Raw genomic sequence first — 17,428 nt, forward strand, 5'->3', positions numbered from 1 at the left:
GATCCAAAACATAACCATCTCACGGGCAAATTATGCTGCTTGTAGTGTCATGGCGTGGGCATATACTCCACTCCTGCCAATGGAACCGACGGTCCCCTTGTGCATCTTGACGACGTGAGTCATGCGACTGCTGACGGAAGCAGCAGAATGAATTCCGAAGTGTTTGGGGCAGTATCATCTGCTCATGTACACCCAAATGCTCCAAAACTCATTGGACAGAACTTCACAGTGCATATGAAACACATTGAATGCAACAAAAGTTTTTTTTTTTCTTTTTAAACTGAAAAAAAAAAAAGAATGTTATGCAAGGGCTAACTCAATCCCCTGACCTCAATCCAATTGAGTATGCAAATCACTACATCCAACTAACTGTCGGGACCAGTTCCAGCTCACTCATACAAGACTTTTAGAAATGTAAATCACACAATGCAGACCTGATTTTAGTTTTAACATGAAGTTTCAGACAGTGAAATCCGGCTGTGGCTTGAAAGTGGTGGATATTCTCCCGGCCTTGCTACGCAGTCATGGTCGGAGAAACTGGGCGTGGTGGGTGTTTTTTTTTTTTTTAATGTAATTCAGAACTCCCTCCAAAATGTAGGGAGGGACTATGGATAGCTAATCAGGAATTATGAATGGCACTTAGAGTGTCACGTAGTGGTTAAGTCCTGTGACTTCTGTGCAGGCAGCGTTGCGTTCACTTCCCACTCCGTGCCAGTAAGAATATGCTTCCAGAAGACTGATTGGAAATCAATTAAACTGAAAGGAACGTATTTGCACCTTCAACCCCTACCACCTCATACTTCTCAGATCTTCAAATTGAGCGGCATCATTCCTTGGATGCAATAAACCGCAGATGTTTGATGAGTTCACAGTAACAAAACATAAAAAACTTGAAAGAAATAAAAGAAGTCCCATCTCGAGAGAGAAAAAAGTTGAGCGGGTGACTCATTTGTTCAGACCGCAGACCAGAAAGAGAGAGATGGAGAGGAGCAACCACCTTCTGCGACTGCCAAACATGTGAGGCCAACCTCTCCTCTTCACCCCTCCCATTTCATTCTTTCCTACGAGCACTCAAATATATTTGTACACTATAGGCACAGCAACGGGCTGAACGCTGCCGGTGACCACAAAAGGACTCCGAGATCTCTACGGAGCAAATATTCACCAAAGTTTTAGCTGATTCTTCTGAACCATTTAAAAGGGTAAGGGTTTTTTTTTTTTTTTTTGGTATATACAAAGAAGTTTGTGTTTGACTTCTGAAAATCCCAGAACGGATCCATGTGGCGTTTTGTGTACTGTTCTGTTCATGCTTTTAATCTTGTAAAGCACATTGCGCTCTATAAAAGTATTTGCTTTGCTTTGTTGTTTCTACCACATCAGAATCAAGAATTGAGAGATGGCGACACCCAAAAACACTCCTCGAGGCGCAAGCTCCCCACTTTCCCCCAACCGCATCACCCGTCTCCAAGAGAAGGAGGATCTCAGCAACCTCAACGACCGCCTGGCCGTTTACATCGACAAGGTCCGGTCCCTGGAGGTGGAGAACGCCGGCCTGCGTCTGCGCATCACCGAGTCCGAGACCGAGGTGTCCCGGGAGCTGACGGGCCTCAAGGCCGCCTACGAGACGGAGCTGGCGGACGCCCGGAAGACTCTGGACTCTGTGGCCAAAGAGCGTGCGCGTCTGCAGCTGGAGGTGGGCAAGCTGAGGGAGGATTACAAGGAGCTAAAAGCAAGGTAAGGGATCCTCGGTTCCATCGACGCGTAAATGTTATTGGACGTTATGAATAACTGATGCTCATGTGGGTTTTGCTGACATAAGCATTGCTTTGCTTCGGGGGCCATACCTCAAGGCATCGTCTCCTCAGGATTAAATGCAGCCCAGCCTCCATTCAAACATCCCATAGTCACACATCAATGGCCTGATGACTAAGTTCTTCCCTCGTGCCCCCCCCCTCCTCCTCATCCTCCTCCTCCTCCTCATCCTCCAGAGTAATGATACGCTCACGATACGTGGCAGTGGTAAAGAGGGCTTCGCCTCTTTTATTCTTCCATAAATATTGCCTTGATGGCTCCAGTGTGTTTGGCAGAGTCCAACTGTTGCCATGGCAGCGTTCAACCAAACAGCAAAAGCTGTGGTTTGTGGTTAGACGGGGAAGACTGGAAACATTGTGGCTCATAAGTCATCTGCTGGAGTGGAAACACAGAAGTATATCCCCAGCCACCCCACCCCCACACACTCACACCCCCCTCCAGAGAAAATTCTTACTCAAAATAGAAAGTTTGACTGCGTACGGGAAATTATTATGTATTTCCCACTTCATTCCAAGGTTTCCATGATGTCTAGCCCTATTATTTCTCCATCCATTTTCCATCCTGCTATTGTCGTGCATGGTCCTGTGTAGCTGGTGTCTGTCCCTGCTGACTGTAGGGAGGTGGACGACACCCCGGACTGGTCGCCAGTCAATCGCAGGGCACGTCCAGAGACACACAACCATCCACGCTCACTTACTATGGTTCCATCTATTAATATTCAAATACATCAATAAGTTACGTGCGCATTTCTCATTTCAGGAACACTAAAAAAGAATCGGATCTGGCAGGAGCGCTGCTGAGACTCAAAGACTTGGAGGCCTTGCTGAACTCCAAGGACGCGTCTTTGACGACCGCATTGGGAGAAAAGCGTAGCCTTGAGGCAGAAAACAGGGACCTGAAGACGCAGGTTGCTAAGGTAAATGCGCAAAAATTTTGCTGCACATTATAGTTAAAAAAACAAAACAAAACAAGCAACAGATCCCAGGAAAGACTTTTTCCCGCACAGTGCTCCACGTGTAATATTTTAAAGTTGTTGTCATGCTGTCCTCTCAGCTCGACACCAGCCTGGGCGATGCCAGAAAGCAACTGCAGGACGAGATGCTGAGGAGAGTGGATGGAGAGAACCGCATTCAGACCCTCAAAGAGGAGCTGGAGTTCCAGAAGAACCTCCATTCTGAGGTCCGACTCCGTCGTCATTTGTTTATTGAAAACAAAGCTGCAGATGTGAGAGTCATTCCCGTGTGACACTTTTTCTCACACAGGAGCTGCGCGAGGTGAAGCGACGCCATGAGTCCCGTATGGTCGAGTTGGACAACGGCCACCAGCAGGACTTTGAAAGCAAACTGGCCGAGGCCTTGATGGAGATGCGAAGCCAGCATGAGCTGCAAGTAAAACTCTACAAGGATGAGCTGGAGAAGACCTACAATGCCAAGGTAAACATTGTGCCTGTGCTAAATTATTGCAAGTTTTTGTTTCGCAGCTTCTACGACATCTGTCTTTTTTTTTTTCTCGTGCAGCTGGAAGGCGCGCGTCAGTCAGCGGATCGCAGCAGCCACCTGGTGGGGGCGGCGCACGAGGAGCTTCAGCAGACGCGGGTGCGCATGGAGTCTATGTCGGCCCAGCTCAGCCAGCTGCAGAAACAGGTCAGCTGAAACCAGCAACTGCATGAAATCATTTTACATTTATGAAGATTCTATTCTCCTCATTTTCTGTGGCTGCACTGCTTCCAGTACACGGGAATATTCTTATTCTTTTTTTTTTATTTATTTTTTTGCTCAGTTAGATCAGCCAATTAGTCTTTATCTCAAGGCTACCTAAAAACAAATGTTAGGGGCCCACAATGTTTTTTTTTTAATGAGTCAAAGGTCCATTTATTCTGGGTGGCCAGGCTAAATGCAACAATGCTGTAATATTAAAAAAAAATAAAAATACCACACAGGCATGTCGCCTTGCTTGCCTGCATTAGGTGTTGTGGTTATTTTTGGGGTGTGCAACATACATATACAGCACTGTGTAAATCGAATATAGTGTAGATTTCAAATATCCCCTCAAAGGCGCTGGCCCTTGACAACAGAAGGATTTTCCCATCCTCTGATTGGTTGGTCAGAGCATAATATTTTTTCAACCAATTTAGAAATCTGCACACATTAATGCAATGATTTGTGTGGCAAACTTTGGTACATTTTTTGTGTTTTTGAATACATACAATAGTATTGAAGGTTTTTTTTTTTAATTGTGACATGATAGTAGTTGTATTAAGAGGTGGATTAAGTCGAATAAATCCTGACTGAAGGCTCAAGTAGCAAATCCGCACCCTGCTGCTGCTTGATTCACTAGTGAGATGTATTCATCTATCCATCCATCCATTTTCTTCACCGCTTATCCTCACGAGCCTATCCCAGCAGTCAACGGGCAGCAGGCAGGGTACACCCTGAACTGGTGGCCAGCCAATCGCAGGGCACATCGAGACAAACAGCCGCACTCACAATCACAGCGTGGGGCAATTTAGAGTGTACAATTAATGTTGCATGTTTTTGGGCGGAAACCGCAGTGGCCGGACAATACCCACGCAGGCACGGGGAGAACATGCAAACTCCAAACAGGCGGGTCCGGGATTGAACCCGGACCTCAGAACTGTGAGGCCAACGCTTTACGAGCTGATCTACCATGCGGCGAGATGTTTTCATACATGTGTTTTACTTTTGTCCGGCCACCATTGCATCTTTTTGTTGAGACTCTGGCTTTCTTTTTTGTTGTTGTTGTTGTTTGTTTGTTTTTGTGCGGCTCCTTTTGGCAAAGGATTTTACTGAGCACGGTTTTGGCTTTGATCATTTTCTTCCAGTTCTTTGTGATATCGTCGTGAATGAATGTACCGTCAGTTAAAAGCTGAGTGACACGTAGTACACTCGTTTCCAGTGTGTTTGGTCCTTTTCAATGTTTTATTCGCATACCTCTAATGATGCACGGCAAAATCTTGTAGCAGAGTCGAATCTGTTTTACTGCAAAGGGCATCTGACTCTCTGTTGAACGTAGCTTGCAGCTCGTGATGCAAAGGTGAAGGACCTGGAGGAGGCTCTGTCTCGGGAGCGGGATACCATGCGTCGCCTTCTGGGAGAGAAAGACCGAGAAATGGCCGAGATAAGGCAGCGGATGCAGCAGCAGCTGGACGAATATCAGGAGCTGATGGACGTCAAGTTGGCACTCGATATGGAAATATGTGCCTACAGGAAGCTGCTCGAGGGCGAGGAGGAAAGGTCTGTGCATGGTTCACAAACATCCTGAAGCTTTTGCGAAAATAAACTCTGATTGCTTGTACACATGTCTGCAGGCTGCGTCTTTCTCCAAGTCCACCGCCGACGAGGATGGCAGGAAGTCGCTCCTCGGCCGCGTCGGCTCACTCCCGATCCTTCAACTGCGGCGCTCAGACGTCTCCCCCGAAGAGGCGGCGCCCCAACGACACGGACAGCGAGGCCTCGAGCTTCGCTGGCGGTGCCGTCGCGCGGACCCGCGTCACCCAGCAGGCCTCTGCCAGCGGGCGTGTCACGGTGGATGAGGTGGACCAGGAAGGCAAATACGTCCGACTCAGCAATAAAGCTGATGAGGTCAGTGTGCGTTTCACGGTGGAAAAACTACTGCATACATGGGTAAAAAAATCCAGAACAACACTGCAATGCCGCTTTTTGGTGATTTCAGTGTAATTTCATTCTATTGTATGTTGGCACCTTGAATCATTAACATTCAATCATCTTTCCTCATTAAAATGAATAGAAATGCCACTAATCATATCCATTCTCCTCAAAAAAGAACCCCAAAAATTTGAAATCTGTTTACAACGTGAAGAATAGCATTCTATGATATATTCTTTTATAAAAACATGCAGTAATGATATAAATAGAGAGAATTAAAAAGTTTTTTTTGTCTCACTTTCTCCTGTAATGCACATTGTGCTGCTCATTCTGGTGTGTGCTACTTTGCCACTTGGGGGCAGTATAGGGCAGATATACAGATCTGTACTGGAGGCTTTCGCCTCTTTCAGCTTTTCAGTTCAATAATTTACCATTTTAAAATAATCCACTGATGTTTCTTTTCGCCAACATTCCTGCTTCAGGACCAGAATTTGGGCAACTGGCAGGTGAAGCGCCAGGTTGGCTCTTCAGCACCGATTGCATTCAAGTTTCCCGCAAAGTTCATCTTGAAGGCTGGCCAGAGGGTCACGGTAAGTTGCAAGTTCAGAATTTTTCCAGAGGTCTCAAATCAGCACACCGACACTTTATGAGATTTGTAATGTTTCTGCGACATTTCCACGCCGACCAGATCTGGGCGGCTGGTGCAGGAGGACACCACAGCCCTCCCTCTGACTTGGTCTGGAAGACCCAAGCCAACTGGGGCACCGGAGACCAGTTCCAGACCACCTTGATCAGCGCTAATGGAGAGGTGACACATCTTTCAGGCAATGACACTTTTCACAAATATTCACGTTTATCATTCAATTGACCTGTTTTTTTTTTCAGGAAATGGCGATGAGGAAAGTCACTCGCACGCATTTTGACGATGATGATGATGACATGGTAACATTGTAGATATACTGTATCTCAAGAAAATGAAAATTGCATCACAATATTTGAAGAAAAATTACTGATGCACACACCAAGAACACTTTTAATTTTCAACAAAGGAACTTGATGCATGCAAGACTGCAAAATGTACAACAATGATATATAAAGCTGATGGGGAGGCGCTATTAAAGCAATATTTGAATTCATTCAAGGCTTTGTAATTAATTTTTCATCCAATGTAATGTCAAGCTGCATTTTGACCTGATAAAATCCACAAGGCTCGAAGTCAGGGATACCCTAACTTCAAGTTTAATTGTTTGAATTTACTATATTTTATGATCCATTCACCCCGATAAGTGGGTAACATTTCACCTCTTCTGCAGCAGGCCAAATAAAATGTGCAAAAAAAAAAAAGGCTCTGCTCATCTGTGACAAAATGAGACTTGGGTTCAGAGTCTGTTATTTCCGCAGCAGGTGGCTCACAGCACCTGCGGGGACAGCGAGTACAACCTGCGTAGTCGCACGGTCCTGTGCGGCTCCTGCGGCCTCCCCTCGGACAAGTCCAACAACTGCAGCAGCGTGTCCTCAGCTTCCCGCTCCTTCCGCAGCGGTGGCATCTCGGAGGGTCTGTTGCCCCACTCGTACGTGTTCAGCACCAGCACAGCTCGCAAGGTGAGCCCCCCAAAAAATAATGCTTTCAAACACAATTTAAAAAAAAAAAGAAAATCACACACAACTGGTGTAAAATACATGCTGTTAAATAAACTTTTTTTTCCTTTTTTTCCCCCCAGAGTGGAACACGTATTGAGAAATGTCCAATAATGTGAGGCCTTGGATCGTTGGTGTTCATTTTTCATACCAATTCATTTATATAGTTAGGTTTCTTTGATACAATTTTCTCCATGTAATCTCCAAGTTGATTTACGCTCAAACTGTACATAAGCATGCTTATGGAAATTTGTCAGGCAATTATATATGAGCTGTATAGTTTCATACAGAATTTTGACATCTTAACATTAGACTTGGGCCTTTTTTTTACTTAATAGTTAAAACTATGCTTTTGTACTTCTCGTATCAATTTATAAACATGTCACTTTTTCACAGCTATTTTGAATAAAATATGCTTGATAACCCTTTTTTCACAATTTCTTTGCTGTGAATAAATGATTTCTTAGGAGTTAAGCAGATTTGTCTTTTTTCCTGTTCATCCATTTTCAAACAAGTCACAGTCACATTTACACCTGTGAGCAATTTTTAGTCTTCATTTATAATGTAACATGCACAGTTTTGGAAAGTGGGTGGAAACTCAAGAAACCCAAAACCTCAGGACTGTGAGGCAGACCTACTATTCATATCACACCACGTTGGCATTATTTGCTGAATAATGAAAGGTGGAATCATGTGGTTACTACTATTTTTCTGTGTTGATGGGAAATACATGCAGAGCCGGATAATCACTATATGGAAACAATATGGATAGTATAAAACATCAATTGACGATATCAACCACCACTTCGGATTTTCTTTCAATGAAGATTGGTCCCACCTCTCAATTTTATGGCTCCAAACTTTGATTTTGAAATCTGAGCTGGATTTTTTCCCCCCTGGAGTTTTATTTTGAAATGTTAGTGAACACTGTTGTGATTCCGCTCTCCAACCTCGGAAGTAAACCGTTTCTGACCGAGCGAGTTCCTGGGTGTTTTTGATTTTGTGAGTCGTGTTACTGCATAACTCATCATTTAAAAAAGAATTTGCATCCTAAACGGGAAATCTTCGTGCATTTGGTGAGTGTGTCTCATCACTGTTAATAACCCTGTTATTACGTCACGTGGAACGCAGTTTACAGAAAGTGCACACCCTTTTGATTATATAAATTCGTGGCAAAAGTATTCACACAGTTTTCTAAATTAAAAGTGCACATACGTGTGTAAAAAGTAAGACCGGTAAAAATAGAAGTTTTCTATTTCCTTAATACAAGTAACCGTAAAAAAATAATGGCAAAAGTTACAATGTTTGATAATTCTGATAACTTGATATTTCGCAAAAAAAAGTGTCCGTCTCTTACGTAATGCTTTTGCTAAGAAGAATTTTAAAAATCACATGCTGCATGATGTTTTTTTGAAATGCTGGCTAGCATTGGTTCGACTTTTATGCGTCAAAAATCTGCCTCATGCTACATTAGCTAATCATGACAAAAACAAAACTTTTTTTAAACAAATTATGCACCAACAGCTCAGGATTTTTAGTATGACACTAGACACAATGCACTCACTACGCATCATTCTTGTTTCCAGCAGTGTCAAACAATTCTCTTAAATAAGGCCATGGATGCGGAATATCTTGCTTCTCTAAATCTTTAGCGTTTCGGGTCCTTGGTTCACTTTATAGGACCCCCAAGATCTGAGTCTGTCAAGATCCCAATCGAGGTTGACTTAACCTCTCTCTTTTCATGTCTTTTTAATGGTGGGAGTAAACCTCGAAAGTTATTATTTAATGGTGTCATCTGATTATGCTGCTCAGCCATGACTACATCTTGCATGATGAGGATGGACCACGTTTGGTGTTTTGCACTGCAGGGCCATCTGAATGCTGAGCGTGCGGGCTCTCTTTGGCATCGGCTTCCTGGTGACCTCACGGGCCGCGGCGGTCTTTGCTCAAACGGGGAAATGCACGCTGTCTCCTTTTGCTAAGACCCACCAGGACTGTTACAGTAGCAGAGCAGCTTCCGGCATGGCCCAGAGCATCAAATACCTCGGGTGTGTTTCATAGATGAGATTTAAAGTGACATTCTTTAGTGTTTGACTGACTTGTGGATGTCCTGCAGCCAGGAGGAGGCCCAGCACATTGATGAGGAGCTATTCAATGAGTACGGCTTCAGCGTGGACCAGCTGATGGAGCTCGCCGGGCTGAGCTGTGCTACGGCCATCACGAGGGTGAACCAGAATGTTCTTTTCATTCTGGAATGACAGTAGTATGAATTTAAGATGATCGTGTTTTGTTTTCCCAATGAAGGCGTATCCGCTGAGCTGCTTGGTCAAGCCCAAACCCACGGTTCTGGTGATATGTGGACCGGGTAACAATGGAGGTGATGGCCTGGTCTGTGCCAGACATCTGAAACTATTTGTGAGTACCCAGTACTTTTTTTTTTTTTTTTTTGAGGGGGTGGGGGTGCATCCTTGCAATTTAAAAAAGGAAGTTTCCGTCGTGATTTCTTCATCTTCTCTCAGGGTTACGAGCCCAGCATCCTCTACCCGAAAAGGCCGAATAAACCACTGTTTCACGGTTTAACCACCCAGTGCCAGAAAATGGAGATCCCCTTTCTTACAGAGATGCCTGAGGTTTGTCATCGTGTTACAATAAGTGTTGTGGTGTACATTCTCCCACCTAAATACGATTAAACAATTCTTTGTAAGGTTGCCATTGTTTCTGCGTCGCATACCATCTACAGTCAGTTGGGATAGAGTCCGGCTCACCCTTGGCGCCAACGAGGATTTTAACATAACGCTAAAGAAAATGGATGGAGTGAGTGGATGAAGTGCTTGAAGTTCTCCCAATTTATTTTGCTGAAAACGCAACCGCTACCCTCGTTCTGCAAGAGCTGTGTGGCATAATGTTGCCTCGAGATCGAAAGTCTGGATGAGAAAATAAGTTATCTTGTGTACATTTCCTTTAGCCTGTTTTGTTACAAATTGAATATTGTAATTGACAGTTGAAATCTTGGAATTGTTTTGTCAGGCCCGATTGATTGATGAGGCGTTCAACCTGGTGATAGACGCCATCTTTGGATTCAGCTTTAAGGGGGCGGTGCGAGAGCCTTTTGGTTCCATCATCGATGTCCTGAAAAAGATCACTGTCCCCATTGCCAGCATCGACATCCCCTCAGGTCTGTCCCTTTTTTTGTATCCTCCTGGAATAACCACAGCACACTAAACCAGGAATATAAAGCAACGCTTGTTTTTGCTCCCATTTTTCACGACCTGAACAAAAAGATCTAAGACCTTCTATGCACACAAAAGGCCTCGAGGCTGACAGGCAGATCCGAACGAAGCCTGAAGAGCGTTGTGATCAATGTAGCCCCCGTTGTTTCTTTCAAGGTTGGGATGTGGAGCAGGGGAGCGCCGACGGATTGCAGCCCGACACGCTCATCTCTCTGACCGCTCCCAAGAACTCTGCCGCCCTTTTCAAGGGGCGCCATCACTTCCTGGGAGGCCGCTTTGTCCCACCAGCCCTTGAGAAGAAGTACCAGCTCAATCTGCCCCGCTACCCCGACACGGATTGCGTATTAAAATTGTAAGAGGAAAGATTTGCCGACAGCTTGAATTTGCTTCATTTTCCCTTGAAATCTTTGCTTTTTTTTCTGGTTCGCATCAACTATCAACTGCTATGCGTCACTGGTGTCAAACGCAAGGCCCGGGGCCCAGATGCGGCCCGGCACATGATTTTATGTGGCCCGCAACGGCAAATCACGTGTATCAACTTCCTTTATTTTTGGTTAAATCTGTATCAAAATTTCAAATTGTCATCTCAGAAAATGATGACAAGATATTGCAAGAATTTTTGTGTTACTGAACGTCAACAATAGTTGAAAAACCCATTTTCACTTGATTTCTGAATCCAAAGCTAGTTGATCAATTTAATGTGTAAATATGATGGGTCAATTCAAGATTTTCATGGTTTGTGTCATAACGGACCTCTGACAGAAACTACAATGTGGCCTGTGATAAAAATGAGTTTGACACCTCCTGCTTTGTGTGATCCTAACATGCTTTATGATACTCCGGTTGCTGTGGCTATATGGAAATTAAATGTGATTTAAAAAATTCAACAGAAGTCATGATAGTTTTCATTTCTGTAAAACCAGATATTAATCAGAAAAAATGGGCAATATTTCGATTTACCACCCACAGAAAACTAAATCTTGGTCTTCTTCTTTATTAGTAGATTTAAGGTTTCACTGAATGTACCAGCAATTCAATTGGAAAGACAATCTATCCACATTCTATTATATAAATAACGTACATGTTTGGTGTTGTTTTTTTAAATCATACATTAGGAGGTGGGGAGTTAGTCAAAAGCTTTCTCAACAATCCCACAGGCAGTGTTGTGCACGTCGTGTACATTTACAGGATGTCAACATAATACTTTACCGTGAATACAGTGCTTGCTTTCAACAATGTGGCTAATTAATGCACAACGCACTTGAGATGAGGATGCAGTCTGTTCCCCTCCCCGAGTTGTTTTCATGCAGTTAGCGGGGCGTGTAGGGCGGATGCGTTCGGTCCGAAAAGGGAAACCTGGAGATGGATATAGAATTGATGACACAATCCCACAAAAGTAATTTGAACTGAACTGCAGAGCACTCAAACCTTGCCAGTTAGTCTTCATTTCTTGAGTCTTTCTAATTAAAAAATATACAGTCTACTTGAATTTCATTTAATTCAAATGCAACACTACAGTTTCTTAAAATCAATGCAAGTGTATTTCACCAATTACTATATGACTTTATGTGTATTATGTTCACATCCAATGGAACTTACAGAAGTTGAGTTTATTTTTTTCTTTGACGGAATTGGAAAGTATATGGCGAGAAATGTATTCGGATACATTTGAACACACCTTCGCTATTCTCCAACCTGCACATCTGCACAGTTATCTTTACTTTCCGAGGCAATGGCTAAATATTCGGCGTTCCTGTAGGGAAATGAGAAAATAATTATTAATATAGTTATAACGATGCAAGCAATTTACATTACAGTAGTACAGGGGTGTCAAACTCATTTTTTGGTCGTGGGCTACATTGTAGTTACGGTTTCCCTCAAATGGCTGTTATGACTGTAAAACCATGAAAATGTTTTGCCTCGTCATATTTCCACATGAAATTTATGTTTTGGAATTAGAAATAAAGGTTAATGTGTTGATGATGAGTATTAATGATGCTTTGGTACACAATAATGGTTGTGATATCTTAACATTATCATTTATAATATGACAATTTGATATTTTGGTACAGATTTGAACAAAAATCATGGGAAGTTCATATTCATAATTTGCCTTCGCAGGCCACATAAAATCATGTGGCTATTTATCTATTATCTATCTATCTATCTCTTTATCTACTATCTACCAATCTATTTAAAGTATGCTCAGGATTTTAATAATTATGGAGGAGGAGATGTATCTGGAAAATTTCAGAACTGTTTCTTACAGTCTGCTGTGTGTTTTTTTTTTTTTAATGACTATTTTAATCCTTTCAAAACAAAAACGACTTCACATTGACCTTTAAAGTTAGAAGTTGTTTTTGTCATTTGTTTCTAAACTGGTCGGTCGAAATATGTATTTACAAGAAACTGGTCTGTGGGACAAAAAAAAAAAAAACTTTAGGGGTTACTGCAATTGACTTTCACCACATTAGTGGAGTACAAAAAAATATTTTACCTTTCAATCCCAAGTGCATATTGTATAAACAGTACTTTGTGTCACAATTTTTTGATTATTCATTTTAATTATTTTCATTTATTTTTACTTCCTTCCATCCGTTTTCTTTGCCGCTTATCCTCACGAGGGTCGCGGGGAGTGTTGGAGCCTATCCGCTGTCAACGGGCATGAACACCCTGAACTGGTTGCCACCCAATCGCAGGGCACATCGAGACAAACAGCCACACTCACGATCACACCTATGGGCAATTTAGAGTGTCCAATTAATGTTGCATGTTTTTGAGATGTGGGAGGAAACCGGAGTGCCCGGAGAAAACCCACGCAGGCACGGGGAGAACATGTAAACTCCACACAGGCGGGGCCGGGATTGAAGCCGGGACCTCAGAACTGTGAGGCCAACGCTTTACAAGCTGATCCACCGTGCCGCCTATTTATAATATGGCAATTTGATATTTTGGTACGGATTTGAACAAAAATCATGGAAAGTTCATACTCATAATTTGCCTTTGTGGGCCACATAAAATCATGCGGTGGGCCGGATCTGGCCCCCAGGCCTTGAGTTTGACACCGGTGCAGTTGTATATCAATAACCGCGTGCCACAGACATTCCATTCCATTTGATGTTTTACTGACGATATAGATATGTTTAGCTTGATCCCAGGATAAAATTACTTCTAAAGTTGGATTTGCCAGTTTTGTAAAACCTCAAGCGACAATTTAAATCCGCAAGATTTTCACATCTGGATGATATCACGAAATATACGTACGCAGCTTCTCGTAACGCTTCCTCCCCGGCCGCTGCTATTTTCCTGTAGCAGTATATCATCTCGATGAGGAGCCACACCTGCAGGCCGATGATGGACACGTACATCATGACTTCGGACACGATGGAAGCTGTACCTCTGGTGGCTGTACACAACAACAACAACAAAAAAAGGTGACGTCACACAAACTCCAGACACAACCCAGCAGAAATGAATACCCAGAAGAGAGTTCACAGAGGGATACGTTTAAAGTTCTGTGCCGGACCTTTCGGCAGCACGTTGAGGTGGACCACTTTGCTGATAATGGTGGTGTTCTCGTAGTTGTCGTAGGTGAGGATGCGATTGAAGAAGCACCGGTATGTGCCCGAGTCGTTGAAGGTGACGTTGAGAATGTATATGGACGCGTCTTGGATGTCGTTGCTCCTCTTGCTCCCGTTCCAGTCCAGGCGGTCCATGAAAAGTTCACTTTCAATATTGGGGCCCATTCCATTGTAGGTGTAGATCTGATGACACGGAGACATTCAGGTGGCTCATAACTCAACATTTTAATACACAGCAGCGCTGACGCCTTGTGGTGATGATGTGGAAAAGCCCTCTGACGACCCAGTGACACAAATTCCAGACACTGGAGGCTTTATTAATGCATTTTCACTTTTTAAACATGTCCAGTATGTGCAAGACAAAATAACGTTCATTTTTCCACGTCGTAGGCATTTGACATTTGAGCTGTGCTTAGTCTCAGCACATTCGGCGGACACACCGACAATGTTCGAGAGCAGGAGAACCACTTCATTTTTAATGGCTTTGAAGCCTCGTTTCATATACAATTTTTCGTCATCCAAATTTGGCAGGGTTGGTAACAACATTCTTCTCTGTGGTGTGTTGAATAAATGAAATGAATAAAGAAGAGTATTTTCCCTTTACTTTAAAGTCCCACTGACATGCCTATAAACATTCTAAAATAGTGTAATGAAAAATATATACAACATTATTCACTTCAATGTCTAGACGAAAAAATAAATATGAGCAGAGAGCGCGTCGTCCATGCTCAATGTTGCGTAAGTCTCACTCGACATCTAAGTGGCGGCCATATTGCCTGCAACATCATCAGCAGGCGTCACACTGAGACATACGCCATTGACAACAGAGATTTTCATATTTTTCCGACGACCCTTCTGACACGGAAGCGCTTTTCGAAGAACAGAACATCTCACAGTCGAGTGAAGTGACCGGGGCAATATTACCCTATCGTTTCGAGCCATATTTAGATGATACAGTATGTGGATTACCTCTAACTAACAACAGACTGCCTGAGAGTATGACAGTATGTAGGAAGCGATGAAGAACGCCGCCGACAGCGGTGGCGATGAACAACGCCGGCGTCGTTCCTCCCAACTATTTTTTTTAATAGCTCTATACACCTACCTGTCATTTGGAACCCACAAAGCTCTCGTCCTTCGCACCTGTGCAATCCATTTTTTCAGAACAAATCGGGTCTCTTGGAAATGGATGAAGAGTGAATCCATCCTCCTGAGTGTTCGAGCAATATCCAGCAATACAACGAGCCGGCATTTTAGCTAGCACGAAGGAACTACGAGCTACCTTCCAGCTGGTAAAACTGGTATAATCACACGAACCCGCCCTAGTGGGCGTCTGCTAATAACGTCACTTCCTGGTTCTTCTCCGAAACAAATCCCTCGAGAGAATTTTCATGGCGGGAGTGACAAAAAGCCATATATGTCAAAATCATGTTGTGTGGTTAAAAAAACGGATGGGTCCATTCCGGATGCCTTTTTTTTTTTTTTTTTTAAATTAAAAACATACTAAAAATCATGCTTTTCATGTCAGTGGGACTTTAAACTCTTTCTTGGTGTCTTTTAGAGTGGATAAAGTGATTTGATAAATTATACTCACTGACTAACCCAAGTACCATACGACAAATGTTTTTGTAGATGATGCAGAACTACGACAACAATATGAATACTTCTCAGACAGTGTCAACAATCGGAAAGCATTATTATTTTTCTCGATTGGTTATTTTGCGATTGTAATCTCATTTGTTGTGAGTGTTGTGTATGTTCTCACCGGCACAAAGTCGACCTCCCCTTTGGCCTTGAAGTACCATTCAACCGTGGCCGTGGCTTTGACTTCGCTCCTCATCTTGCAGGAGATGCAGCCCAGTTTGAAGCCCTTGCCCACTACCGCCTCCGTGTCCGAGTCCACCTCTGCACACGCCCCATCGCACTGGCGCACTGGTCGCAGTACACCCATTACGTTTACATCACGGTTGTGTACAGCCTCACAACAAAACATCACACCGCGAGAGAAACTCACCAAACAATGTGCAGGACAGGAAAAGGACCAGGATGCGGATTGCAGTCATGTCACAGACTGGAGCGTTGTTTTGAAACGAGGCGCCTCAAAATGTTATAAAGTACTTTTTACACACCTATTCGACTTTTATTTCTACTTCAACTATTACTCACATTCAAAACAGGCCTCTCTAAGACCCTAGAATCTGTTTTTAATATCACAACAGAAATGTTGTTTTTATTTGGCTCAAATCAACAGTTTCTAGTAGATTACAGCATTCATTGGCAGAAATTATTGCGGACGTTTTTGACTGTGCTCAAAAATGTAGAAATGCAATTAATGTGCTCCTTCTGTTTTTGTTTAAAAAATAAAATAAAATAGAGCGAGGCAATTCATGTGATGACCCAGTGTTTCCCTTTAAAATTCAATTACCTTTTCCCTGAGGTTTTTAAGAGGGGATGCATGGAGGGATCATTCCACCTGCTTGGGAATAAACGTATTTATCGCTAATGGTGTCGAATAACAGACATTATTTTATGAATCGCTTTTTTTGTAACGTCTTCATATGCGAAGGACACTAACGAGCCTGTTTTAAGCCTACATGCAAGTGCATATGATATAAATGTGCAAGAGTCAACTTGCTACCAAGATACCAGCGGGAAATACAACACTAAATAATCATGTAAAAAATTATTTAACCTAATCTGATGGCCTACTGTCGTCAATTTAGAGGCCTCTTTCGGAAGAAAATGTGGTCCTCTCCCCGTCTCCCCCACGACGGCAGCGGCTCGTGGAAAACGTGGAATTTCAGCTATCTAGGGAATCCTCGTGTATGAAAAGAATCTTTGGCATCGCAGAATAACCTGCAAATCCGTAGACTGCGAGGAAAATATGAAAAGAATGCGCCCCGTGTTCCGTGTACCGTGTTTTTGCTGCGCCACAGAAGCACCCCCCTGCCTTTTAGTCCACAGGATGCTGCTGAGCCTGATGCAGTGCGGTAAAAACAGCCAGTGCGCTCGCAACATATATTCCGCCACCGCTGCTGTTCTCATTTGCTCGGAAATATTAAAACCGGACCGTGACTCGTGTATTTGTGCGTACAAATCATCCCGCATTTAAGCAGAAAATACCACATTTATAGCAAACCATCGCACTGTGCAGGTGTACTGTCCCTTTAAGAAGTTTCCATTTGGGCGGGGTCCCCCAATCGTTGCGTCCTGTCAATCATTCATTTCGTTATACGTTGCCATCGAAATAAACAAGATAAAAAACAGTTTTCGTTCCATTTGTTGGCCTGTTTTGAAAAACAAAGTGAAGGAATTCCACCCATCTTCCCTCATTAAGACAATTTTCGTTGTATTAGAAACCGTGACGCTCTTTAGCTAGCAAGTTAGCATTAGCATAAACAACTACAAGCTCCTCAACCAGTCATTACTATGGACAAAAAAAAATAATAAAAATAAACGATAAACATGGGCCACAGCTGGCAATGACACATTACCGGTGTTCTACATTTTACATATGGCCCATGAAAGTTTGCCACAATTG

The 17,428-nt window shown here is 43.2% G+C and overlaps 3 protein-coding genes across 8 annotated transcripts; 2 read left to right on the forward strand and 1 right to left on the reverse strand.

The window, feature by feature from the left end:
- Window positions 1–29: 29 nt before the first annotated feature.
- LOC133492510 (lamin-A-like) lies at window positions 30–7,464 on the forward strand. 3 transcript variants are annotated; one of them, XM_061804828.1, is made up of 15 exons: window positions 30–114; window positions 958–1,017; window positions 1,095–1,202; window positions 1,381–1,734; window positions 2,572–2,728; window positions 2,866–2,991; window positions 3,075–3,245; window positions 3,330–3,455; window positions 4,846–5,066; window positions 5,141–5,414; window positions 5,921–6,028; window positions 6,127–6,246; window positions 6,324–6,380; window positions 6,840–7,040; window positions 7,160–7,464. In XM_061804828.1, exons 4-15 carry the CDS (start codon window positions 1,397–1,399, stop codon window positions 7,193–7,195), a joined length of 1,935 nt encoding a protein of 644 aa, XP_061660812.1. In that variant the 5' UTR covers window positions 30–114; window positions 958–1,017; window positions 1,095–1,202; window positions 1,381–1,396; the 3' UTR covers window positions 7,196–7,464. The 3 variants fall into 3 exon arrangements, with proteins under 3 accessions (XP_061660812.1, XP_061660992.1, XP_061660898.1); XM_061805008.1 differs by lacking the exon at window positions 30–114 and having other exon boundaries at window positions 662–1,017; window positions 6,843–7,040; XM_061804914.1 differs by lacking the exon at window positions 30–114 and having other exon boundaries at window positions 662–1,017; window positions 1,388–1,734.
- A 552-nt stretch (window positions 7,465–8,016) lies between these two features.
- naxe (NAD(P)HX epimerase) lies at window positions 8,017–11,169 on the forward strand. The gene is made up of 7 exons (XM_061806075.1): window positions 8,017–8,152; window positions 8,945–9,124; window positions 9,193–9,301; window positions 9,381–9,491; window positions 9,596–9,706; window positions 10,104–10,251; window positions 10,463–11,169. Exons 2-7 carry the CDS (start codon window positions 8,955–8,957, stop codon window positions 10,660–10,662), a joined length of 849 nt encoding a protein of 282 aa, XP_061662059.1. The 5' UTR covers window positions 8,017–8,152; window positions 8,945–8,954; the 3' UTR covers window positions 10,663–11,169.
- A 194-nt stretch (window positions 11,170–11,363) lies between these two features.
- LOC133492898 (sodium channel subunit beta-1-like) lies at window positions 11,364–16,995 on the reverse strand. 4 transcript variants are annotated; one of them, XM_061805914.1, is made up of 8 exons: window positions 16,580–16,718; window positions 16,313–16,360; window positions 15,902–15,985; window positions 15,653–15,819; window positions 13,833–14,070; window positions 13,571–13,712; window positions 11,985–12,059; window positions 11,364–11,662 (listed from the first exon to the last, which is right to left on the reverse strand). In XM_061805914.1, the coding sequence occupies exons 3-7, from the start codon at window positions 15,948–15,950 to the stop codon at window positions 11,990–11,992; spliced, it is 666 nt and encodes a 221-aa protein (XP_061661898.1). In that variant the 5' UTR covers window positions 15,951–15,985; window positions 16,313–16,360; window positions 16,580–16,718; the 3' UTR covers window positions 11,364–11,662; window positions 11,985–11,989. The 4 variants fall into 4 exon arrangements, with proteins under 4 accessions (XP_061661898.1, XP_061661738.1, XP_061661972.1 ...); XM_061805754.1 differs by lacking the exons at window positions 16,313–16,360; window positions 16,580–16,718 and adding an exon at window positions 16,803–16,995; XM_061805988.1 differs by lacking the exon at window positions 16,313–16,360 and having other exon boundaries at window positions 16,580–16,700.
- Window positions 16,996–17,428: the final 433 nt, after the last annotated feature.

This window comes from Syngnathoides biaculeatus, chromosome 1 (assembly GCF_019802595.1).
Source record: "Syngnathoides biaculeatus isolate LvHL_M chromosome 1, ASM1980259v1, whole genome shotgun sequence".
Taxonomy (NCBI): Eukaryota; Metazoa; Chordata; class Actinopteri; order Syngnathiformes; family Syngnathidae; genus Syngnathoides; species Syngnathoides biaculeatus.